The sequence below is a fragment of the Sceloporus occidentalis genome, unplaced genomic scaffold, assembly GCF_023333645.1.
Source record: "Sceloporus occidentalis isolate IW3139 unplaced genomic scaffold, rSceOcc1.0.p SCAF_166, whole genome shotgun sequence".
Classification (NCBI taxonomy): domain Eukaryota; kingdom Metazoa; phylum Chordata; class Lepidosauria; order Squamata; family Phrynosomatidae; genus Sceloporus; species Sceloporus occidentalis.
Window position 1 is genome coordinate 835,120 of NW_028317146.1, and position 27,381 is coordinate 862,500.

A 27,381-nucleotide genomic window follows, 5' to 3' on the forward strand; every position below is an offset into this window, starting at 1 on the left:
TAGGTGAACATTCCTGCTAAAGCTTGAAGTAAATAAAAATCAATTAAAAGAACTTAAGGTAAAACCTTAAGCGTGTACCTACATACTTGATGATCTAATAGAACAAAGAAAACATTGGGCAGGGCAGTGGAGTTCCTCTTATAGCTTATATTAATGGATGTAAATATAAAGTATGTCACTTCGTAGCATTTAAGAATACCTATACATAATATATTTATGTGACCAAACTATATTTTCTCTTATGACTATAGTAACACAGCAGATAACACATTCATGAGAATGTATAAAGGCACAGCAATATTTTGCCACAGATCTAGCTCTGCCAAGGCAAAATTGTCACATCTTTAAAATCAAATATCGCCGATTGAAAAACAAAAAGCACAACCTTTAGGCAGGTTTACTACAGGAATATAGTAACAACAATAGTAATAAAAATATTAAGAATGACGGGAGTTCCTCTTTACAAGCTTAACATCGCCATCTGGTGGCGCGCTCAGCATCTGCATGATCTAAACTGTGATAGGCAAGCAAAATAACTACTGCGTGACATCCAGCATTGCTTCCCTTATTTACAGCTAATCATTTCTTTTTGAGTTTATGGAAAAATGTGAACCTGCAGGCAGGGGCTAGAGGTATTAATTGACCCCTCCATACATCAGATGACATCATAGAGAGCATAAAGATAATTTAGAGATGTTGGAAAGCACGTGTGAAGAATTCATCCATGTTTGAGCATCACATATAGGTAGAAATTTGCATGAGATATGTAGGGACGCTAGCAGACCAATAATTGAAAATGTATAAAACAATTAGCTAATTACGGTCCGTATAAGTGATAAACCCTAGCTGGCACTTCACTGCCTACCAAGCCAGGTCCCAAATCTAACCAACTGGTTAAATGGTCTGGGAGTAAGTACTGTATGTAATGATTAACAGCATTACAGGGGTGAAATTAGGTGACTATTACATTGTTTTAAAGCCACAATTTAGTGTACTACACACTCATGTACACTAACACGCACTTTTAACCATCTTAATGTACGTGAGTGTGTAGTACACACCAGTACACACCAGTACACACGTAACCGCAGACACTCTTTCCAGTGGCTTTTTATGATGCAATAATGGAATTGGTTTCATGATGAAATAGATTACAGAATGAAGTTAGATTTAACAAAACCATGATATAATGTATCTTGTGAAATCAGTAATTTCTCCGGTATATGAGCAAAAAGATAAATCGACACCAAATTAAATACATGACATAAATCATTCATACAACCCAACATGTTTTAATGGTTCTAGATGCTGTATGGCTAATACCAACAAGAGTGACATCCAGTTTATTGGTATTAACGTAAAACCTTAAGGGTGTACATACATACTTGATGCTCTAACACAGGGGTGGGCAATTAATTTTCCCATGGGGCCACATGAGAAATTGGAATGGTTTTAGAGGGCCAGACCTCTACAAACTACAAACTCCGAAGCCTTGTCCATTTTGTTAACTTATGTGCTGTTTAATAAAGTTATTCAAGCCTACGTCATTGGTAGAGGTGCTTGAATAAGTAAGGCCTGAATAACTATTAGCACAGCACAGAAGTGAACAAAATGAACAAGGCTTCGGAGTGCATACCGTATTTTTCGCTCTATAAGACGCACCTGCTGATAAGACGCACCTAGATTTTAGAGGAGAAAAAAAAGGAAAAAATATTTTGCGCTAAAAAATGGGCTAAAATATTTATTACAATAACTGAATAAGCTATGAACACAGTAAGACACACGCAGTAAGACACACACAGACACAGTAAGACACACACAGACACAGTAAGACACACACAGACACAGTAAGACACACACAGACACAGTAAGACACACACAGACACAGTGAGACACACACAGACACAGTAAGATACACACAGACACAGTAAGACACACACAGACACAGTAAGACACACACAGACACAGTAAGACACACACAGACACAGTAAGACACACACAGACACAGTGAGACACACACAGACACAGTAAGACACACACAGACACAGTAAGACACACACAGACACAGTAAGATACACACACACACAGTAAGACACACACACACACAGTAAGACACACACACACAAACACAGTAAGACACACACACACAGTAAGACCTCCCTCCCTAACCCCCCTTCTCAGTATCTCCCCTCTAACTCCCTAACCCCCCCTTCTCAGTATCTCCCCTCTAACTCCCTAACCCCCCCTTCTCAGGATCTCCCCCCCCGCCCCGGTCACTTACCTTAAACTCCTGTGTTGGAAGCGTGAGGCGTTTGTCTCGGGTGCCGGCGCTTCACTGCTGATCGCCGGCGTCTGACGTCATATGCCGGCGCCCAGCGTAAAGCGCCGGCACCCGAGACAAACGCTTCCAACACAGGAGTTTAAGGTAAGTGACCGGGGCGGGGGGGGGACACCGGACTCATTGGTGAGTCACCAGGACACTCCTTGCGGGCCGGTCCGAGCTATTCAGCGGGCCGGATGTGGCCCGCGGGCCGTGCTTTGCCCAGGTCTGCTCTAACAGAACAAAAAAACTTTGGTCAGGGCAGTGGAGTTTCTCTTATAGCTTATATTAATGGATGTAATTATAAAGTATTTCACTTTTCGTAGCATTTAAAAATACCTATACATAATATATTTATGTGACAAAACTATAATTTTCTCTTATGACTATAGTAACAACAGATAACAATCATGAGAATGTATAAAGGCACAGCAATCTTTTGACACAGACCTAGCTTCGCCAAGGCAAAATTGTCTCTTACTTTAAAATCAAATATCGCCAATTGAAAAACAAAAAGCACAACCTTTAGACAGGTTTAATACAGGAATGTAATAATAATAATAGTAATAATAATATTAAGAATGATGGGAGTTCCTCTTTACAAGCCTAACAGCGCCATCTGGTGGCGCACTCAGCATCTGCATGAGCTAAACTGTGATTGGCAAACAAAATAAAACTACCGTATGACATCCAGCATTGCTTCCCTTATTTACAGCTAATCATTTCTTTTTGAGTTTATGGAAAAATGTGAACTTGCAGGCAGGGGCTAGAGGTATGAATTGACCCCTCCATACATCAGATGACATCAGAGCATAAAGATGATTTAGAGATGTTGGAAAGCAAGTGTGAAGAATTCATCCATGTTTGAACATTGCATATAGGTAGAATTTTGCATGAGATATGTAGGGATGCTAGCAGACCAATAGTTGAAAATGTATAAAACATATAATTAGCTAATTACGGTCCGTATAAGTGATAAATCCCAGCTGACACTTCACTGTTTACCAAGCCAGGTCCCAAGTCTAACCAACTGGTTAAATGGTCTGGGAGTAAGTACTTTATGTAATGATTAACAGCATTACAGGGGTGAAATTAGGTGACTATTACATTGTATTAATGCCACAATTTGGTGTACTACACACTCATGTACACTAACACGCACTTTTAACTATCTTAGTGCACTCTTTCCAGTGGCTTTTTATGATGCAATAATGGAATTGGTTTCATGATGAAATAGATTACAGAATGAAGTTAGATTTAACAAAACCATGATATAATGTATCTTGTGCAATCAGCCAAATTAAATACATGACATAAATCATTCATACAACCCGACATGTTTTAATGGTTCTAGATGCTGTATGGCTAATACCAATAAGAGTGACATCCAGTTTCCATGGAAACATTACTACAGCTTATCCTTCTATTTGAAAACATAATGGCTCCCAACTCAATTGATCTCCTATAAGCCAAGGAACTGGGGACATGAAGCAGCGAAGATGCACAGAGGGCCCTTTGCTGGATACCTCAATACAGTTGCACTTTATTTGCACTAATATTAGATTATGCGAGCCAAGGCGAGCCAAACAGTTGCTTGGAGTGCTTGAATGAGGTGGGCTCCGGCCATGGTGGGAAACAGACTGCTCTACTAAATTACTCCAGTGTGTTGTGACTCCAATCCCGAAAAAAGTTATTTTTTTATTCTCTTGCTGTCTATATTTCCTAGTTCCCTAGTATCATATTCGTATGTGCATAACTGTAAATTTGTATTCGGCTAACTAGTGAGGTTTCACTTATAACTTGGAATGAGCCTTTTAAAATAAAAAAATCACCGAGGCTAGGTTTCCACTTGTTTTTTTTTTGTACTAAAAACGCAAATTTTCAATCATTTCTTATTATAGAAAAAATCCTCAAAAACTCTGATCTTTGGTGTACAAAATAGCCATGATCTTGAACTACCATGTTCAATTAATGCTTTGTCTAAATGGAACAGCACTTTTACTGAGTGATTGTATATGTTCGAGTATCCTACATTTTACATGTCTGTACACACTGCAGTGCAATATACTCAATATACTGTATGTATTAAAAATCCACCCTATGTGAATACGACGGGGCATGGTATCCTAACTTCATGTTCAAGGATCGACATGATCATGCAGTCTGAAGATACAGATCTCAGCTTCCATAATTTTAATGTTAAAACTAAATAGTTTCAAAACAATTATACCAATTACCAAAGAACACAAGCTATACGTAAAGTAAAGACAACATTATTACACAACAATAAATATACTGTGGGTTTTTGTTACCTATATTACAAATAAATGTTATATAATTTCACTAGCACAAAATAATAGACACAATAATAATAATAATAATGCAACATCATATTTTTATTGGTTTATTTTAGTTGCACAAAAGTCAAGCAAATGTGTTAAGTTTTGGAATATTAACACAATGTAAAATTGGAATACTTACAGATGCTTTATTGCAATGGTGTTATAATGACATAAAATTGTTTTATAAATGTAACTCACACGTAAAATATTTTATAAAATATTTTGCATTATTTTCACTATCTTACAAACATCACATCTTATTGTATATGATAAAAATGAAATTTCACGTGCATTTCTTAAAAAGTAGAAAAAGATGGTAGGAAGCCATTTTTTTTACATCCATTTATTTTTGTTGTTTTTAAAATAACAGTTTTTTTGCAAATATATGTTGTGCTGCAAATATTGATGGTTTACTGAGGAAATTATTACTATTTTTATGTACTCACAACATACGGAAATTATTTATCAAAGAACTAAAAATAATGTGTTATTTAAATCTGCCAAATAGATGGTTTAATTGAAAGGCACAACGTGATTAATAAAGAAAATAAAAATTATAATTATTCTTAAATAATTATTTAAAAAAAACGTTAAAAATTTTTAGCAGGCGAGAACATTTTGAATGTTCGAATAAGATTCGAAAAATACATTTGTTTATTTAAAGCTTATTAACAAAGAGTAAAGATTTAGCCAACAGAAACTTGTAAAGCAGGCATCCAGTGTAACAATGTTACCTCTTAGACTGACATATTAGCTTGTTAAGAAAAGGAAAGCAACTGCAAAACAGGAACCATTTATCCAATTAAAGGTAATTAAGAACATCTCAGATGTAGTAACCCCATAAACTAACAGATCTGTCAATAAAAATATTTCAATGAAAACTAAATATTAACCCCTTCAATGCCCTATAGACGTACCGGGACGTCCAAAAAACGCCTATTAAGAAACCCCTATGGACGCCCCGGTACGTCCAGCCCTTCTTGCGGCGTCAGGGACACATCCCTGCCGCTGCACGGGAGACCAGGCTGTCGTTTGACAGCCTGGACTCCCCACTGACAGCAGAAGCCGGCATCACCGGCATTCTGCTGTCCGATCTGCTGTAACAGCTTCCGGCATGAAAGCCGGAAAGCTGTTACGTTTCAAACTGCCCGATCGCGCATTCCCTTCCGGGTTGCGTCACTGCTGACGTAACCCGGAAGGTCATCGGAGGACAGGATATCCCCTGCAGGGGATATCCTGTCCTCCGATGAGGCACAGACGCTGTGATCTCTGTGCAGGTCTGTGAGGACCTGCATAGAGATCACAGTGTGATCGGTGCAGGGGGATCGCGGGGAGGGGAGTGAGAAACCATCTCTCTCACTCCCTCTCCCGTCCTGAAAGAGAAAAGCAGAAAAAAAAGTTAATTCATTTAAAAAATTGTAAAAAAATCATTAAAATAATATAAATAATACTAAAAAATATATAATGTGAGCTGTGATGTCATTGTGACATCACTGGCATGTTCAGGAGGTCCCTAAGAGGACCTCTAACCATTTTTTGTGAAAAAAAAATAAAAAAAATAAAAAAAAATATATAAAAAAATATAATTAAAAAAATTTATAAAACCTTACACCCCATTGCCCTAGCATAACATCTAGCCAGTATAACACTCCTGCCCCCGTTCACAACCCCCAAACCCGTTAAGCCATAGGCATAAAAATTATACAAAAAATGTACACCTTATAGTATGCTCCCTGGTGCTGGGAAAGTATGGAAAATCTATATAAATTAGGTATTTCTGAAATCAGGACACCTGAATTGATAAACTTGGAGGGGATTTTCCATCACTTTACCTAATTTTGTGAGGATTCAGAGGGAAATGTAAAAAAAAAATCAGTTTTTTCTAATTTTCTCTAGTTTTTACTAAATTTGTCATTCTAAATTTTCAGCTAATCATCTACCTATGATATCAAAAGAAAGCTCTATCTCTCCTTGAAAAAACAATATATAGTTTATATGGGTACACTATTCACAGGAAAAGCGAATCATCTCTGAAGCGACATAGCGCAAAAATGGCAAAATTGCTCTGGGCATTGAGGTACCAAAAACCCCTGGGATTGAAGGGGTTAATAGAACCATATTGCAACACTCAGAAGCTTTCGCAACGAAATATGACCGAGTGATTACAGACGTTAGCTAATTACCAACTTAATTGAAGCAATTTAGTGTATAGGATACTGAACTGATTGAAGTGTAGCAGCGTTACAAAAAGTCTAACTAAATGTAACGGTTTGTAATTACCACTGGCAAAGCAGGGGTTAATGCTGGAAGGACTCCCTGAGATTATAAAAACCCTGGCAGCCATTTTGAAATCAGTGCCTTTGAGGAAGTTCTGTAGGAAGGGGGATGAGGTGTGTGAGGCTGCGGACCCCCAAGCAAGCAAGCAAGCAAGCAGACAGGAGGGATACTGGTGGGTTTTCACTGGAGCTTTTGCTTTTGTTAAGGTAAGAAGCTGGAGCTTTTGCTTTTGTTAACGTAAGAATTTTAAGTTAAATAGCATGTATTTAAGCAAACTGTGCCATCACTGTACTATTGCTTTTTTGAACTTTGAGGTGCTTTTGAGGGGTTTGAGCCACAGTCAGAGAGGCATGTCACAAATATTGTTTTATTAATTAAACCTGGGCTGCTGCGCTAAGTTATTAGGAACCCCGTCTGTTCCTAATAATACTAATACTCCTCCCCCTCCCATACACCACTCTGCCTCCTCCCTCCCGTACTCCACTCTGCCTCCTCCCTCCCGTACTCCACTCTGCCTCCTCCCCCCTCCCATACTCCACTCTGCCTCCTGTCAGGGAGCCGGGTAGAGAGGCAGAGTGGCATCGCGCAGACCCTCACCAGCTGACAGAGAGGATGATCCTCTGCAGGAGACCTCTATTCTCTGTCAGCCGGTGGGGGTCTGCATCGCACAGACAGCCTCCGTTACTGCCCTTCACTTACGCTGAGGCTTCTATGAAGCTGCAGTGAAAGTGCCTGTCAGCAACAGAGGTTCACAAAACACCAGGGAGTCGGGAGAGAGGCAGAGCGGTGTATGGGAGGGGGGAGGAGTCAGAGGGGTATTTGGAAGTGGATGTATCGCACATACACCCACCGGCCGACAGTGAGGGGAATCCAGGTCCCCTGCAGCATTACGGGGGATCTGGATTCTAGTGTTATAATCCGATCTCTGTTTGAGGTCGGATTATATAAGGAGAGGAGTTTTTCAGAGCATTTGCTCTGAAAAAAACCTGTTTTTATAAGCGATAAAAATCGATTCGACTAATCGATAATGAAAATCGCTGACGATTTTCATTATCGATCATTATCGATTTTAGCGATTAGTTGTTTCAGCTCTACTGTTAACATAGCACAACAGAAAGAGTGCAAATGGAAAACGCAGAACAGGAAAAAATGGAGCAGTGGTTCATATAGGCACAAAGCACTTCTGAAAATGAACATGAATGTCACTGTCTTTGAAAGACCATTGGTTACATATCTGTCATCTCTTCTCCAAAACGAGAGTAGCAGATGGTCCACATGTGCAGAGGATGCATGCCAGGAACATTTTCTCCCCCTGATTGCATGGTTTTATGCTGCCTCTGTCGCCAATAGTATCATGCAGCATGCCTTTTACAAAGCACCATATTACAAGTGTCACCAGTGTTCAAAATGACAAAGATCTATATGATATGTCAGATGGTTTTATTGCAGAGAAAACTGTTTGATTTTTCTCCCATTATATCCTATGGGCATTCCCTCAACACTGTCATTCAACTGTCATAATTCACAGCCATAATTCCACCTAATCTGACACTTAGATCATGTGTCTGTAATGGGGGAGTATGTGTTCCAAAGATCTACATCATATGTCTGATGGTTTTCTCTGCAAAACAAGTTAAATTTTTCTCCCATTATATCCTATGGGCATTCACTCAAAACTGTCATTCACCTGTCATTCCATAGAAAACAGCTATAATCCCACATAGTATGAGTTCTAGATCCTGTGTGTGTACTAGGGGAGTATGTGTACCAAAGATCTATATGAAATGTCAGATGTTTTTATCTAAAAAATACAAGTTTGATTTTTCTTCCATTATATCCTATGGGCATTCACTCAAAACTGTCATTCACCTGTGATTCCATAGAAAACAGCTATAATCCCACAAAATATTTGTTTTGGATCATGTGTGTACTAGGGGAGTATGTGTACCAAAGATCTATATGATATTTCAGAGGGTTTTGTCTGGAAAAAAAAGGTTTGATTTTTCTCCCATTATATCCTATGGGCATTCCATCAATACTGTCATTCACCTGACATTCCATAGAACACAGCTATAATCCCACAAAATATGAGGTTTAGAACCTATAACTGTACTAGGGGAGTATACATGACAAAGATCTATATGATATGTCAGAGGGTTTTCTCTAAAAAACAAGTTTAATTTTTCTCCCATTATATCCTATGGGCATTCCCTCAAAACTGTCATTCACCTGTGATTCCATAGAAAACAGCTATAATCCCACAAAATATTTGTTTTGGATCATGTGTGTGTACTAGGGGAGTATATGTGCCAAAGATCTATATGATATTTTAGAGGGTTTTGTCTGAAAAACAGGTTTGATTTTTCTCCCATTATATCCTATGGGCATTCACTCAAAACTGTCATTCACCTGACATTCCATAGAAAACAGCTATAATCCCACAAAATATGAGTTTTAGATCCTGTGTCTGTGCTAGGGGCGAATGTGTGCCAAAGATCTATATGATATGTCTTAAGCTTTTATTTAAAAATCAATTATTCTTTTCCCCTCTATAGTCTATGGGCATTCCATTTTGTCATTCGTTTTAGTATGTCCCGTTATCTTAAACGAGCAGAAGGAGCTACCAAAACATTTGGTCCGTAGTGAGGTCACTTACCAATGGCTGTAGGTAACTCGCAGGAGTCGAGTCCGGTCACTCGGCAAGGGTAGCAGGCGCATTACACAGGAGTGGTGTCAGGTCACCAGAGAACAGGACTGGACAGCGGTCAGGTCGATGATTACCGCCAGATAACTAAAATAGGATTGGGTTTCTTGCCACGACTTTTAGAAACAGATAAAGATTACGGAGTTGAAAGTCAATAAAAGGGAAGCCATGAGCAGCGTAAGTGTAAGGTGTATGCGTGAGGTTTTACACGGCCATTACTGCTGACCGTTAACCGGCACCATGTACTACAAAGAATTTGCTTAATGAGCCTTTTCACATTTACAGTTATTTTACCAAAGAGTAAATAAAATATGCAAAAACATCCCTGTGACAAGTCAAAAGCATATTCTGTGATATGAAACGTGCTTTTAGAACGCATACAACAGTGGTGCCAGATACACGGTACTATGACGGCAGCGCCTGCTCAAGAACAGGAATCTGCCTCAAGTTTTCAAGCAGAGCCGCTGCCACCACCTTAGTCAGCTCGTACCAGTATACACTACTGACGCTAGGACTATGTGTGCTGCTTTGGAGAGCGTCAGGAATTGAATGTGCTTTGAAATGTTCTGTGGCCCCTGGTTATGCATATGTGTAATGCTCCTTATGTTTCAGTAGCAGAAGACACCCAGTCCCCTTATAGTTTCCTCGTTTTTAACGTACATCAGAAATACACCCCAGTAAATTCAACCCCAGCGCGCAGAAGGGAGTGTACGCTGGTTTTTTTTTAGTAAGAAAAATAAATGTTTGCGTCAATATGAATCAGCGCTGTCCTGAATTCAAAAACCTGCAGAGTTTCCAATGGAAGCAGAGACTTACGGATAAACACATATAAAATATATTAACTCCTTAATTCCCTCCTTAGGGATTTGAGAAGTAGACAATAGTTCATTTTTGGTTCCAGATCCACATTGAGAACAGAATAGACAGTCCTTAAGTGTAGACATGATACAATGTGTAATTACGTCTTGGCATTTATTAGCGGAAGTTCATAATAGTAATGGAGATCTGTGTAGGGAACCCAGGACCACCATAGAGGTGTCTCTATTTAGAATGAATATAATGCTAGGAGGGTACAGGTAGGCATTTTCATTATGCAGTGCTGGCGAGTGTTGCTGTCGGACAGCACCCAATATAAAGCCAACGCTTGCCCTTTTGCCTACACCTTTGTTCCCCAAAAGAAATGCTCTCCACTGTTCAGTCCTTTATCCCAGTCTGTCTCTGGCGTGGTGCAGGTACTATAATACATGACTGCCCATCAAAGCCGGCTTTTCCTCCCCATCCCCTGTGTGTTTTGATTGATTAAATATTACCGTATTGGCTCGGATATAGGCCGCCCCCGTATATAGGCGGCACCCTAAAAGTTTGGTGCTTTTTTAAAGAAAAAGTTTTTTTAGTAGATATCCTGCCACTCTGTCCCCCCCCCCGAGATATGCTGCCACTGTCCTCCCCCCCGAGATATGCTGCCGCTGTCCCCCCCCCCAGATATGCTGCCACTGTCCTCCCCCCCGAGATATGCTGCCGCTGTCCCCCCCCCCCAGATATGCTGCCACTGTCCCCGTCCCCCCCGAGATATGCTGCCACTCTACCCCCCCCCCCCCCCGATTTACCAGAGCAGACTCCCTGGTGTCTTGCAGGGCCGGCGGGGGACATCTACGCAATACACGTATACAAAAACAAATAAAAACAAATAAAAAAGAAAAGATGCCAGAAAGACTCCTTCTGCATCAGAGGAAAACATTATGAAAACCGATAGCTGTTTTCGCTTAATCAGTTATATTATAACATACATAACAGCTCTAGTCTTATTATCATGAAGCCCAATGGAGTGATCCAGCTGATTATTGCTTATAGCGATTAGACCATTTTTCAGCCAGCAGAATAGCTTTGTCTCTGAAATGCCACCCTGGCAAAAAAAAAAAAGAGGACTATTATACGATTGGCGCCCAAGTCCTGCAGGAACTGCGTTAACTATGGCTGTATAGAATAGTTTTGTGTGTTCGGGTTTATCTTCAGCTCCGTAGTTGGCAGAGGACTACAAAACCTATCAAGCGAACGCAAACGCAGACTATATTATTATTATTTATGGTTTTATATAGCACCATCAAGTTCCGTAGTGCTGTAGAATGGGTAGACAGGACATAACAAGTAGTATATGTAACATAACACATTGACTTACAGAGACAACAGGTGAGGAGGGCCCTGCTCAAAGGAGTTTACAATCTAGAGGGATTTAGGGTGTATTACACAATAGTTAAAAGGTGCCATTGTAAGGGATAGACTAGCCACACTAGTGTAAGTATTGCATTAGAGCATTAGAGGGACTAGGGGAGGTGAGCTAAGGGAATATGGGGGGTGTTAATGTGCAATATTATAAGAAGTGGGTCTTGAGGGATCTTTTGAAGGACCGAAGGCAGGGGGAGAGACGGATAGACTGGGGGAGGACGTTACAGAGGATAGGAGCAGCCCTGGAGAAATCTCGTAAGCGTGCATGAGAGCTAGAAATCTGAGGAGAGGACAGAAGGAGATCGATGGATGAGCAGAGAGACCAGTGAGGAGATGTAGGGAGGGGGACCACCATGAAGGGCTTTGATAGAAAGAGTGAGGATTTTGAAATGAATCCCGAAGCGCACAGGCAGCCAGTGAAGAGACTGACAGAGGGGAGAGACGTTAGTAAAGCAAAGGGAGAGGAGGAAGATGAGTCTGGCAGCAGCATTCATGGTGGATTGTAGAGAGGTGAGACAGTTAAGAGGGAGACCAGCTAAAACAGAGTCACAGTAGTCAAGACGGGAGATAACCAGGGCATGGACAAGAGCCTTAGTGGCATGCTGTGTTAGGAAGGGACGGATGCAGGCAGTGTTTTTAAGATGGAGACGACAGGTTGAACAAAATGTCGGAGTCAAGGGTGACACCAAGACAGCGTGCATGAGTATACAGGGAGATGATGGCACCATTAACAACAAGAGAAATTGATGGGGGAATCTTAGCATTGGAGGGAGGGAAGATGAGAAGTTCTGTTTTGGAGAGGTTAAGTTTCAAAAAACGTGCAGACATCCAGGTAGAGACAGATGCAAGGCAGTTAGTTACATGATCTAAGACAGAGGGAAATAGATCAGGGGAGGATAGATAGATAGATCTGGGAGTCATCAGCATGCGGGTGGTATTGAAAGCCAAAGGATGAGATCAGTCTGCCAATTGAGGTAGTGTAAAGAGAGAAAAGAAGGGGTCCTAGAACAAAGCCTTGGGGTACCCCAACTGAGAGAGGGAGTGGAGAGAAAGTGTTACTGGAGACGGAGACGCTGAAGGTACGATCAGAGAGGTAGGAAGTGAACCAGGAGAGAGCAGTGTCAAGGAGGCCGAGATCTTGAAGCATTTGAAGGAGAAAAGGGCGGTCCACAGTGTCAAAAGCAGCAGAAAGGTCCAGTAGGATTAGCAGTGGGTAAATTATTAGTAGCTTTAGTAAGGTCTCAGTAGAGTGTTGAGGGCGAAAACCAGATTGAAGAGGGTCAAACAGGGAGTTGGAATCCAGAAACTTAGTTCCAGAGTAGTAGGAATGTAGCATTCATTTATAGTGCAGAAAGTCAGATATGGAATGAGACTTTCGCCAACTATGTTCAGGGGTGCGGAAACATCGTCATAGTTGTTGGGTTACAGTCGTGTACCAGAGTTGGAAGCGTGAACGTCGTGAGGAGCGAGTAGTTACTGGTGCTACATGCTCAAGAGCAGATGTGAGAGTGGAGTTATAGACAGAGGTGGCGTTACGGCACGTCATATTTGAGAGAGGAGAGGGAGTAAATTGATTGGGAAGTTCTGAAGGGTTAGGCGGGGTTGGGGTGCAAGGGAGTGAGTAGGAGGCAAGGTTAGAGAGCAGGAAAGGAAGTGGTGGTCAGAGAGGGGGGAAGGGGAATTAGAAAGGTTAGAGAGAGAGCACATGCTAGAAAAAATAAGGTCCAGGGTGTTACCATCATCATGAGTAGGGGAGTTAATATGTTGTTGGAGATCAAAAGAGGAGGTAATAGAAAGGCATTTTGAAGCCATGGGACTCAATGGGGTGTCAACAGAAAGAATATCAGAGGAGATATTCTTTCTGTTGACACCCGGGAGGGGCGGTATATAACAGCAGTACGTATGGAGATGGGATGAAATAGTCTGATAGCATGGGCTTAGAATGGGTTGAAAAGTACAAGTATGGGAGAGTACGAAGCCTATCCCCTCCACCCTTCCTGTCATCAGGTCTGGGAGTGTGAGAGGTGTAGGCCACCCTAGGAGAGAGCTGTGAGAGAGGCAGTGTTAGAAGGGGATAGCCAGGTCTCAGAGTGAGAAGGTGTAAGGAACTAGAGATAAAGTGGTCATGTAGGGCTGTTCGTTTGTTACAGACAGAACGTGGAAGACAGACTTGTGCAAGCGGAGAGATTGCTGGGAAAGGGAGGAGGTGGGGGAAAGGGAGGAGGAAAAGTTGAAAAGTGCTTGGGATGAGAGAAGGGGAGCAGAAAGTAATCATGGTGCAATACAGACATAGTGTGGGGTTGCGGGTGGCTGGAGAGAGATAAGGATTTTACTAGCAACAGAGGAAAGAGAAAGGAGGAACAAGAGGATTGTGAACACGGTATGTAAAGGAAAATGGTGATGGGAATGGAATGGAGGTGGGGGAAACACAAAAAGCAGTAGGCAGCACTTGACAGTTTAGACAGTTCAGTGGAATATTGATTGCAGGGAGTCTCCCAGGCCTTCTCTGCCCTTCCGTGTTGTCATGTGTTGTATTTTGATAAATAAGGTGTATGAGTTTATATGGGTAATGTATTAATTGCCATCAAGTTTAAGTTATTCGTTTAGTTTCTTAAAAAATCATTTTTTTTTATAAGAAATATATATAGGTATTGGAATGGTCTTACTCACATTCCTTCCTTCATTCCAGCTGCTGTAATCAATCGTTTTAAGCAACGGTGATTTTGAACACAGGTGCAGATCTAAGATGCTGGTGTGAAAGCAGTTCTTCAGACAAGGGTACCGGTTTCCATGCGGTCTGCTTCTCCAGACGTGGTTTTTTTTTTTGTCTGTTCACATCCAACCCTTATGTTAGTATTATAATGGAAAGTTTAAAGCCACCAAGAGGTGTAGACAATTTGTGTTTTTATCATTAACCCACAACAGCCTGTTTATTTAAATAAGTGAGAAGTACGGGGAACATTTGAAGGGAATACATCAATGTGTTGCGCACAAAGTATTAGAATCAGATATTGTGTAAGCGAGATTCCAACTACAAGTCTCTTTTTGGTCTTCCCTCAATAAGGTAATTGATGCAGCCATACGAGGCCAAGAGATTAGTTGGGCCAAAACAGGTATCAGTTCTCCCAGTAATAGAGATGAACTTTGACGTTTGGATTTCAGTTATGTAGACTACTTTAGTGATCCGTCATAGAAGTAATTTCCCCCGAGCACGTAAATTGGATAAAAGATGATATTTCAGAATTCACCACTTGTGAAATGTCTGTGTGATTTTGCAATATATAATACTTCATTGCAGATTTCCATGGGATAATGATTAAGTATCCTATTACAGTAGGAAGGTAGGAGTGTATACTAGGGCTTTACTTATAGGATTTCATCCATGTAGTTAAGTTGCAGCTACCCACTTCCTTACCTGTATAACATGGTGGTGGAGTATTCAGGAGAAAGATATTTTTGCACATTTTGTTAACTACCTTGGATGCTTCATAAATATCCATGGCGACACAGGGTATTTGAAAAGGTTTTAGCAATAATTGGGGGAAAAACAGACCAAGGACTGTTTAAGGTCCGAGTCTCTACATAGCATGGCATGGGAAGTCTTTTATGGCCGCAATAACCGTACGGATTTGTGAATGCAGTAAGAATGCAGTAACTTTACCCAGAATGTTTACCATTTGCCAGGATGGCATTAAGTAAGCACAGAGTAGAGACTTTGGGGAATGATTTACACACATCCAATTTATTGCATACTCAGTGCATGCCTTCATCAAGCGCATTTCTATGTTACATGATTTGCTCAACCCCCCAAAACACATATCTACAATACATGGTTTACATTCCAGTTGAGACTGCTCCATTTAACAATGTAAAAAGTCATCCTATTAGTTTAAATTAATAGATTTTAAATCACTGGGAAGGACATGTAAATCTTTATCAGGGAACTGTATAAAATCTGATGATGTATGAATTCAGTCCAACCGGCACACCTAGTGAGACATAAGAACCTGTCAACTGGCTCTATTTTGGGCTAAGTGCCAACGCTCTGGGATTTTACTGAGCAAGCTAAGTATTTATGATACTCAACTGATTAGTCAGGTGCAAAAAAGGTGAATCTTTGAACGTAAAAATAAAAAATTGAACCTGAGATTAATTTAAAAGGAAAACCGTTACAGTAACTGCAATGCCCCAGCGTATCCCATCAGAGCCAGGTGATTAGGGGATCCTCTAGTCTAGCCAGCGGTATCTAGTGCAAAACGAAGTGACACAGTCACCTACAATCCTACGGCCATTCTTAGGGCAAAAAAAAATGAAATTATAGCATTTGCTTCGGACTAAACTTCAAGGAAAACGGGACACACCTTTCTCCTGGCTAGAAAAGTTACAGTAGTTTATTTCTACCATATAAACCAAATTCACTGATTTATACCCTGAACTTTCAATGTTATAGTAGTATTGGTGTTGATTATTAAACAGATAAATGCACAATTGTCAGTTTTCTAAATTACTCATGAATTGTTTAGGATTAAACAATAATCTGTTAAAAAAAGAGACTGCATTATATTTCGCCACAAGTTACTTTCGATTTCCGGTGTACTCTGATATTAATCAGCATAAAACACTTAAGAGCCGAATTCAATGGTGTCATCTGTGATCTGCTTGAACTCATAGTTTCCTCTGCCATCCATGTGGAGGTAGTACTGCGAGAGAGGAGAAATATGAATCAGCGACTTCCAAATTACTGAGCGAAATAATAAAATGTAGTTCTAATGTCAGAAACACGTGTATCACCAGGCCTGGACTGTGACAAAAAATAGGCCTGGGCATTTGAGACTGAGCAGCCCTTTTTTTTTCCGTTAAACCAAATTCTGACAAATTTAATAAATTATATATATATATATATATATATATATATACATATATATATATATATATATATATATACACATACATATATATATATATATATATATACACATACATACATACATATACACACACACACACACATATACACACACACACACACTATATATATATATATATATATATATATATATATATATATATATATATATATAAATATATACACACATGCTTTTGTCACTAATCAATTAGCATTACATAAATATATAATAAATGAATCATAACGTCATGCAATTTATAAAGTGTTATATCTTTAAGGAAAAGTTCAAAACAGTAACTAATCTTTGACCATTTAGTTGGTACTTAGAAAGAGGTAGAAACTTTGTAAAAAAACCAAAAAACTTTCACTTAGAAACTAAGCCTTGTTTACTTAAAAGGGTACTCTAAGCACCAAAACAACTAACTTAATGAGGCCGTTTTGGTGTATAGATCATGTCCCGGCAGTCTCACTGCTCAATTCTCTGCCATTTCGAGCTAAATTACTTTTGTTTATTTTTGCAGACCAAGTCTACAGTTTGGCTGGCCCAACTGAGCGTCGCAATAGTGGACCTTTTGAGCTTGACAAAGGCCCCGTTTGGCCGAAGCATTGGCTTTTTTTTGTTTTGCTTTCTCTGAATAAAGTAACCTAAGAATTGGAAGCAGATTGGAGTGCTTGGATTCTTTTCTGTGTTTGTACACACACCAGGACAGGCTCTGCCACATGGACACCCCAACACACACACACCAGGACAGGTTCTGCCACACCGACACCCAAACACACACCCACCAGGACAGGCTCTGCCACACCAACACCCATACACACACACACCAGGACAGGCCCTGTCACGCCGACACCCAAACACACACACCAGGACAGGCCCTGTCACGCCGACACCCAAACACACACACCAGGACAGGCCCTGTCACGCCGACACCCAAACACACACACCAGGACAGGCCCTGTCACGCCGACACACACACCAGGACAGGCCCTGTCACGCCGACACACACACCAGGACAGGCCCTGTCACGCCGACACACACATCAGGACAGGCCCTGTCACGCCGACACACACACACACCAGGACAGGCTCTGTCACACGCATCCGGAGGGTTTCCACGGACGGTTTCACTTTGGTATTGATTTATGTGATGGTTGCTGCCCCGAAAACAGCCTGCCTGTGGCATCTTTGCCCCCCCTTACACATCCATGCTATCACACACACATATTGATTCACTCGTTCACAAATATTTATTCACTAATTCACCGATAATCATTCAGCTGGGCCTGTATAATGCACAATGTGATAGGTGAAGAGACTTTGGCAACATCTTACTGATTTAACTATACATTATACAGGACCTACAATGAAAGTTTATTGGGATGGGCATTTTGAATGCATAGTCAAGGAGTTGAAAGCACAGCTCTCCAATTAGTGAATAAATCAGAGAATTATTAAAATTATTTGGTATCCGCGTGTATTAAAAAGAAAACTCTGTACGTCTTCATGGAGAAGCCCTATGGAGCTTTTTAATACACAATACCAAGGCAATCCAGAGAAAGCATTTGTTTGTGAATACACCCCCAAAGATGTAAGCAAATTCTGAATATTACGCCAACTGTGATTTTATTATACTAAAAAAAACCACACAGCAAACTTTGTTTAAAAGGAACCTTCATAGTTTGTAGCAACATAATACAGGCTTTGTGTTTGGCAATCAGTGTTTAACTTTCCAACTCATGGAAGCAGAGATCTGTGAGAGCCAGAGACAGCTTTATCTAATCAGTCCTAAAGTTCTCAACCTTCTCCCAACCCACCCTTACAAATGAACAATCACCAACAAAACAGGGTAAAGGTAACATAATGGGGAGGAATAATCATGTAGATTCAGCGAGCAGGAGAAGATAAATCCCAAGGTATACAATAAAAGGTGGGTTTGTAACATATATGTATTGCTTATTTAATGCATAAGCATAGTTACATATACGTATTTAGTGTAAAGAACTATGAATGTGGGTTTAGCAAAAGGGACACATTGACTAAGTCTCTAGTAGCAGTAGTAGTAGTAGTAGTAGTTGAAGAGTGGTCGCCAGGGGTATCTGTCTAGAAGGATAATGAATCATGCTAGAAGCCCTTTTCATATCGTTTTATTTAGAGATCTAGGGTATTAATGTTATTATTTTTGATTACAATTATGCAGACTCTGCAGCGCTTTCATGAAAGGTTTAAAAGATTTACCTCGTGGTGCTTCCATAGGGACTTTCTGTGTGACACCGTGAACAAAGTTATTCCAACCTAAGAGGAGAAGAAAAAGAAGCAGAGCTGAAAGAAGCGACGTGCTGGAGACAACAGACATTAGAAGACTGTATGAAAATCTGGAGTGTGTGTAAGACTTGTTCCTGTAAGATCAGGTCAACGTCTAAACAACTGATTTTGGAACACGAAGACAACAAAAAGTTTCCACTACCGTATGGCTTCTGTGGATTAAATTCTGTCAACAACCCGGACCATGAAGGTGCTTAGTCACATCAAAAAGAGTCACAGAATTTATAAGGTCCACATTCTATGACATTTCTTTATAAACGTCACGATTATAAACTGCCTGCCATCCTTCACTTAGTGTGAACTAGGGCGTATGCGGAATCCGCACTGCTTGGGCACCCTGTGTTTAGTTTTAATATTTACTGCCACAATATTTTACAGAAGGTGTGGAAGGTCCTGCTCACTAGTGCTTATAAATCCAGCGGGAAGTGTAAATCTGACAGACAAGGTTCAGTATGTAGGTGACGATAACTTACCTTTCTGCAGTGGTCATAGATATAACCTTCTACATCCACACTAACCGCACTAGTGCACTCGTCCAAAATGGCAAACTGGGGTACATGGTAAAATAATCTTGCCATCTGGAAAATAAACATAAGTTTAGCTCTCAAGCAGTGAGTCTATGTAGCCAAATAAGAAAAAAAGAATACAGAATAGTAAGGCAGGAGGAACAGAAAAAAAATAAAAAAATGTTAACATAGCAACTAATAAAACGTTCTGGCTGATTGGATAACCCTATAATATAATAGTCAAAACCGCATTTGTTCAAGAGATCGTTCAAAGATTTTTATTTTTAGTGAGTAGAAGGTGAATGCAGAAGTTCCCAGCTATGCAAGTATACTGGCTTCTATCAGTCACGATCCTCCTCAAGTCAGAAGAAGCAACTCCGTGGTTGCTTTTCACCAGGCTCCGTTCTGAGACACCCTTAGTTTGAGGTCCCAATGAATTTACGGAGATCTGCCCCACCAGCGCCAACAGGAGCGAAGCTTTGGTCGATAAGTTAGCACAGGGTTCCATAGGGATCTTCAACTGTCCATATTTACAATGTTGTGCACATTGGTGTTATTGCCAGAGCTGTAAGACTCTTGAGTATCGTAATCAAAGTCAACAATCCAAATGATTTAGAATAGCCACAGTGATAAATACTAATTTCAGAAGATGCGCATTTGACGTTAGATAACCCAGACTTGCTTTTATTATAAAAGTTTTACTATGGTGTGTCCCCCCCACCCCCATTGTTGAGCAAGTACAAATCGGAGATAGTTGGATGGATTTATTAGTGGTCAAAAACAGAATATCGAAAGTTAAATCCAATTCCTCTTTAATCCTAGTATCGCAGTGTGTCTCATCCACTGAACACACCAGCTCAGCCTATAAACTGACACACACAATGCTAGAAAATCAGAATTCTGTAGTCTGTAAATTAAAACTAAGATAAAATACGCACTGCCATCCTCTGCTTTTCGCCCCCACTCAGTACATCCATCCAGTCTTGAACTATGTCCCAGCCGCCTTCACGTTCCAAAATGTGACCCAGCTGCACATTGTCAAGGTATTCCTTCAATACCTGGGGAGTGAATATAAAACAAAGATGAGTGTTAACCCACTTAAAAAAAAATTTAGCCAAGTAAGTCATTTCAGTGTGTAGGAAGTTTAGAAGAGAAGTTTCAACATACTGGACCGTTCTTCTCACCTTATCAGGAATACCTTTACGTTTCTGGTCTTCTGGAGTGTCTGGGTAAATGACTTGGTCCCGTAACGTCCCCAAAGTCATATATGGTCTCTATGTAAGATATTGTGTTACAAATAAATTACTGACACCACAACTCAGGATATATTGATTCTACAAATCAAAAAGGTGCTGGAATGCGATCTCACTACATGAACAGACAGCTGGGCAGAACATAAACAGAAGTATTTACCTGGGGCACATAAAATAATTTTCCTCGTTCAGGTTTGGTCAGACATCCACCGAATAGAGGCCACAGCTGCAGAATAAAACAAATTTAGGTAAAATTGCTCAAATATTATTCCATATAAATAACAAAATGTAAATGTTTACTTCTACAATTAGGGCCGTTATATTACGTAGCATTTACCTACGTTTTATTGTCAACATTAATGCCACACGGTCTCTATAACGCCCTTTAGTATTTCTAAATCTCCAGAAACTTCTCAATATACAATGAAAACATACCTCTCCTAAAACCCGGAAAAGAGAGCTCTTGCCACATCCGTTTGGCCCACAGACAAGAACATTGGCACCAGATCTCACCTATAAATGCAAATATAAGGAAGAATGCATTGACAGGAGGCATTATATAGTGAAGCAGTGCACGAGTAAGCCTGGTTAACATTGGACTGCTTACCTCGAAGTTCAGATCTCTGATCAAAATATCACCGTTTGGAGTTGCTAGTGGAACATGATCAAATCTATAAACAAATAGAAGTCATCTTTTGTTGCATGTCTATATTTTCATTACAAAGTACACAAGTTTCTCCAACATGGATGTTTACAATGCAGTTCAGTGGTTATAGACCTGGCTTAGTCGTTACACGTGTTCTATATCTTTAAAACATACAACCACTGCCATTGTGTTTCACATTACAGAGATCGTCAAACTAAAAAAGTTTTCACTTTATTAAAAAAAGAAAGAAGGAGGCACAAAGCTAATTTTTCTGTGTTTAATGGGCAGTACCGAGTAACATGACCACTAATCCTTTATAAGCATGAGACCTAATCTTATTAAAACACGAGACGTAGCTCACTATAAATAAAATGCTTTGATACAAAAGCGTCCAAAGACAAACGGGGGGACCTAGACACTTCAGGAAATGTGCACACGACAGCAATGCCCCATGCGGGGCCAATTTAAGCCATGGGGGAGTGATTAAGGGGAAAAGTGACGTTTATAAAAAGGAGACGTGTTCCTGAAATAGAAATGGATTGTAAGATGAAGTGAATACTAAGAAAATAAATACATGGTATAGAGGGGCTTGTGAGAGAGGATGGGAACAGTGAAATGGGTGAAAGTGAAGTCCTACTAGTAGATTACAGGGTAATATTCAAATACGGCGTAAGATTTTTTTTCCTCTCCTGCACCAAGTATATCATTTTATCCATACATTATGCCACCTATTTTCTAGCTAATGCACAGATGAAAATATACACTTTGTGCAATTTTGATTTGCCAGTTAACTGCTAAAATTGTAGTAATTAAGAAAAATCTGGATTATTTTATTTCAAACTATGGAAGATCTGGGTCTTGGCTGTATACGTTGGAAAAAAGTACATTAAATAAGATTAATTAAACACTATTCACCATACCCAAACATACTTAATTATATTGTCAGCATTGATAATTTTCCCACTTCCAGGTATTAACGGGAGGTTCTGAAAGTCATCTGATTCTGCAGGTTAAAAAAACAGTAATTTTAGTATTTACTACTGCAAAGTAATGAGTCTATTACTATAGAAAAGGTAACATGTGGTTACCTTTTTCTTGGCTAACCATAGTACGTTCATATTTTCCTTGATTCAAATCCTTCAGCACTTGCATTAATTCTGTAATCCTGGTTGTGAATCTAGGAACCAAACAAAAATGGGAACAAATTACCATTTCTAAAACATTGTAACAAGAGTACATTTTATGACAACAGCCTACTTGGGAGGCAAATGATTCCATGAAGATATACAAATAAAGACAGAAGTTGTAGAAGTAAGGAGGTTAATTCATACAGAAATTCTAACACATTTTTATTTTAATTATAGATACAACCGGCTGACACCACATCACCTAATCCAATAGTAGCTCTTTGAATATATTAGTGGGAACAAATACCATCAGAAAGCCACAACTTCATGTAGCAAGATACAAATCTTGTATACACCTGACTAATGTCTTACACTTCCAACCTTATATTGTTACATTAGCACAATAACTAAGGATCTTTAAAGTTCAATGTCACTACATGATATATAAACACACACCCTATTAGAGGTAGCAGCTTCACCCATGCTTGAAGTTTTTAACACCCTAAATTTTCCCAGGAATAATCCTTTAAGCATGTAAAATGTTCCCTCAAAACATATTACTACATCTATCATTCCATAAGCTGCTGTGAGATAAATAACCAAGCCACGGGGAACTGAACTCTTAGGCAAGGTCAAGTCACCCCTTATTTACAGAACTGGGGCATAACTACTAATGGACCGGATGAAGCATTTCAACATCTTGAGTACTACACTGTACAACAAAATATATCTTATATACATATGTTGACCTTGTGATGAACAGTAAATTTAATTTACATATCGGCTGACTCACCCTGCTAATCTTGTCATTTCCCGTCCTGCGAGGACGATTCGTCCCAACGCCTGAGACATCCTCAGCAGCATTCTTCCACTCTGGTAATAATCCTTCAAGGCAAAGCATTAAACATTAAGAACGTGCTTGGCTGCAGAGTATATCATTATTATTATATTATCTTTTATTTATATAGCCCCAACAGTTTACGCAGCGCTTAATACAATACATAAATTCAAGGGGTATGACAAGACAAGAATTGACAGACTAAGGCAAACCGATACATTAGGTGGAGAGAGCCCTGCTCGCAAGCTTACAATCTAGAGGGAAATGGGGTGACAAACATAAGGCACAGAGAAAGGGTGAGAGGTAGTGTGGTGGTTGTATCAATGACAAGGAGGTTCTAGCAGCTAAGATGGTATGCTTCTCTGAAGAAGTGGGTTTTTAGATCTTTCTTGAATGTTGGAAGGTTCCTTGGAGTAGATTCCAGAGATATGGGGCAGCTAAAGTGAAATCTTGTAGACGGGAAACGGAAGAAGTGATAAGTGAGGAGGAGAGCCTTAGCCCATGGGAAGAACGTAGGGATAGAGTAGGAGAGTATTTGCTTACGAGGTCAGAGATGTATGGTGGAACAGTATTATGGATGGCCTTATACGTCAGTACCAGGATTTTAAATTTAATTCTAAACGTAATTGGGAGCCAGTGGAGGGTTTCACAGAAGAGGAGTGACGTGCAAGGGAGATAAGCCTAACAGCGGCATTTAGAACAGACTGTAGAGGAGAGAGCCGAGACAGTGGAGTGCCAACCAGAAGAGTGTTGCAGTAGTCAAGATGGGAAATGATAACTGAACGAACCAAAGTTTTTGTGGGTTCTTGGGTGAGGAATTGGCGAATATGAGAGATGTTTTTTTAGGTGCAAGCGGCAGGATCTGGCAAGGGACTGAATGTGAGGGATGAAGGAAAGGTTAGAGTCAAGGATGACCCCAAGGCATTGTGCCTGCTTAGTAGGAGAGATAGTCGTGTTAATGGTGATAGAGAATTCAGGTAGTGGAGTGGAGATGGAGGGAGGGAAGATTAAGTTTCATTTATCCCACCATTATTTCACTCACCTCAAGGAGCTCAGCGTGAGTGCTGTTCTGATGACGCGGGTGGTTAGGGGTGAGGAACGGACGGCTGACAACCAGGTAACCAACCACAGTCGCTAGATCTGCAATATTCAAAAAGCACACCACAGACATTAAATACCAGCATAGACACGGACCACTTAAATCAATAAACTGCAGGTGCAATCTACAGTCTACTATTACACAGATATATGCAGATGAACCTGAGAGACCCGGGCATACAGAGTGCCTCCCACTGCCTCAGCCTACCTATATCCCACAGTAAAATAAAAATAATAAATGCTTAACTGTCACCATCTTCTATAGCAAACGTAAAAATATCACTGAAATATGACATGCAAATAATTATTGCCAGTAACATTTTCTAACAGTCCGTTCTCCTGTAGGGCTGCAACTAACGATTATTTTAATAATCGATTAGTTGGCCGATTATTTTTTCGATTAATCGATTTAGCGGATAAAAAAAATGCTATTTTTTTAAAAATGTAAAATAATGTAATAAAAATAAAAAAAAAATAAAACTTACAATTTACACTTTCATCTCTTTATCTCTTTACCCCCTCCCATACACCACTCTACCTCTCTCCCCCCTCCCATACACCACTCTACCTCTCTCCCCCCTCCCATACACCACTCTGCCTCCTGTCAGCAACGGGGGTTCACAAGACACCAGGGAGAGAGGCAGAGTGCCGTATGGGAGGGGGAGGAGCCAGAGTGGTGTATGGGAGGGTGGCTCCCATACACCCCTCTGACTCCTCCCCCTCTCATACACCGCTCTGCCTCTCTCCCGACTCCCTGGTGTTTTGTGAACCTCCGTTGCTGACAGGCACTTTCACTGCAGCTTCATAGAAGCCCCAGCGAAAATGAATGGTAGTAATGGAGGCTGTCTGTGCGCATCGCGCAGACCCCCACCAGCTGACAGAGAATTGAGGTCTCCTGCAGAGGATCATCCTCTCTGTCAGCTGGTGGGGGTCTGCATCGCACAGACAGCCTCCGTTACTACCCTTCACTTCCGCTGGGGCTTCTACATCATGTGATGCTGGCGCTGCATCGTAGAAGCCCCAGCGGAAGCTGTCTGTGCGCATCGCACGGACACCCACCGGCTGACAGTGAGGGGAATCCAGGTCCCCTGCAGCGTTGTAATCCGATCTCTGTTTGAGGTCGGATTATATAAAGGAGTTTTTCTGAGCATTTGACCTGAAAAAAAACCTCTTTAATAATCGATAAAAATCGATTTGATTAATCGATAATGAAAATAGTTGTCAACTATTTTCATTATCGATTATTATCGATTTTATCGATTAGTTGTTGCTGCCCTAGTCTCCTGTCTGGTGTGAGTAGCCAAAAACCACCATGTTCACAAGCCCCATAGAGGTTTATGGTCTAATAAAGCTGGATGTCCCACACCATTGCACAACAGACCACCTCGAGTGAAACAAGTTACTAGCAAAATGGAGCCCTTTAGATAATATCGATTTTGATTAAAAAATGTCTTACATTTGGCGATGATGCTGTCTACAAAACCCATGGAGAAACGGAACAAAATAAAACTGTGCAAGTGCTCCGCCTGATGACAACAAAAAGTGCGTTAAATACAATAGAAAGAACAGTGTTTATAACATGTAGCTGGAGCGCTAGATATGCCTGTACAACAAATGGAGGAGCGGCCTGCAGAGCTTAACAGTGGGTCCAGATTTGTGGGACAGATGAACTTGACATTGAGTTGGTTTTGAATTAATGCTTTCAGTTATCTGTTGTTTAATTTATAGTCATATTACCCTAAGAATTCAAGGATGTGCTTGAGAATTCAGACAATGCAATTTGTATCTACAATACAACGTTCACCTTACCAGTTTGTTGAAAGCTGTGTGAATGGTCTGCTTTTCCCTTTTATTTCCATTGTAAAAGGCAATTTCTTCACTAGAAATAAATACAAAAGAGAAGTGATCAGTATAATGTAATTACACATAACAGATACCAAGCTCCTAGTAAGTACAAGGTTTTATTAATTGAGTTAACGACCATCATATTTGGCAACAACAAGCAATGGGTAAGTGGGACATAATAGTTATATCAATTATTTCAAAATTAAATTGTATCAAAAATGTACTTAATACATTCAGTTCCCATTTTTCTAAATCACCTTTGATGCAAAATTTTAAAAAAATAAATAAAATCTGAAAATACAGGAAGCCAAAAGATCACACACGTACATACCTATTGGTGATGAGACGAGAGTTAACATATCTGTATTCCCCTTCATACCGCTGCTCGGCTACTGTCATCTTACCAATAGGCCTTCTGAGGCGTGTAAGGAAAAGGCCGGATACGAGTAGGTAAGCCATCATGCTGGCTGGTCCCTATATGCATGAGCAGAAAAAAAATTATAAACAGGCTACTTGAAAGAATAAAAAAATAATCAACATAGCAGAAAAAAAAAAAAAAAAACATCTACCATAAACTCTTAAAAATAATCCATGTGCTTATAATACTGAGGCTTGGACTTTGATGTAAGTAAAAAAATTATATATCAGCAAGTGAAGAATGATTTGTCCTGGCTGATTTTCTACATTATGAAAAAATTCAGATAATATGGTGGGGGGGGGACAGAATTTTGAAATTAGCTTCATTTATTTATTGAGAAAATAAGTAATTGTCTCTTAGGCTCAAAACCTGGTTATATCACAGCAACAATAACCACAGTCAAACTCTTCCAGTAGTTGTCAATCCAACAGGGATTTTGGCCCACTGCTCTTTGCACAATTGATGTAATTTATCAAAATTTGTGACTTGTGTTGTTAAAGAAGCCCTTGTTGTTGGTCGTCTCTTCCAATAAATCTGCCTGATGGAACCCATG

The 27,381-nt window shown here is 40.1% G+C and overlaps 1 protein-coding gene across 1 annotated transcript in view; it reads right to left on the bottom strand.

Moving 5' to 3' along the window:
- Positions 1–16,488: 16,488 nt before the first annotated feature.
- LOC149279421 (ATP-binding cassette sub-family D member 3-like) overlaps positions 16,489–27,381 on the bottom strand; it is a 26,159-nt gene continuing 15,266 nt past the window's right edge. Inside the window, 15 exon segments of the mRNA XM_089501183.1 lie at positions 16,489–16,566; positions 19,011–19,067; positions 19,571–19,675; positions 20,542–20,661; positions 20,788–20,877; positions 21,017–21,082; positions 21,292–21,369; positions 21,464–21,527; positions 22,433–22,505; positions 22,591–22,679; positions 23,423–23,514; positions 24,510–24,607; positions 26,022–26,091; positions 26,375–26,444; positions 26,742–26,884. Of these exon segments, the coding sequence (XP_089357309.1) occupies positions 16,489–16,566; positions 19,011–19,067; positions 19,571–19,675; positions 20,542–20,661; positions 20,788–20,877; positions 21,017–21,082; positions 21,292–21,369; positions 21,464–21,527; positions 22,433–22,505; positions 22,591–22,679; positions 23,423–23,514; positions 24,510–24,607; positions 26,022–26,091; positions 26,375–26,444; positions 26,742–26,884 (1,293 nt within the window).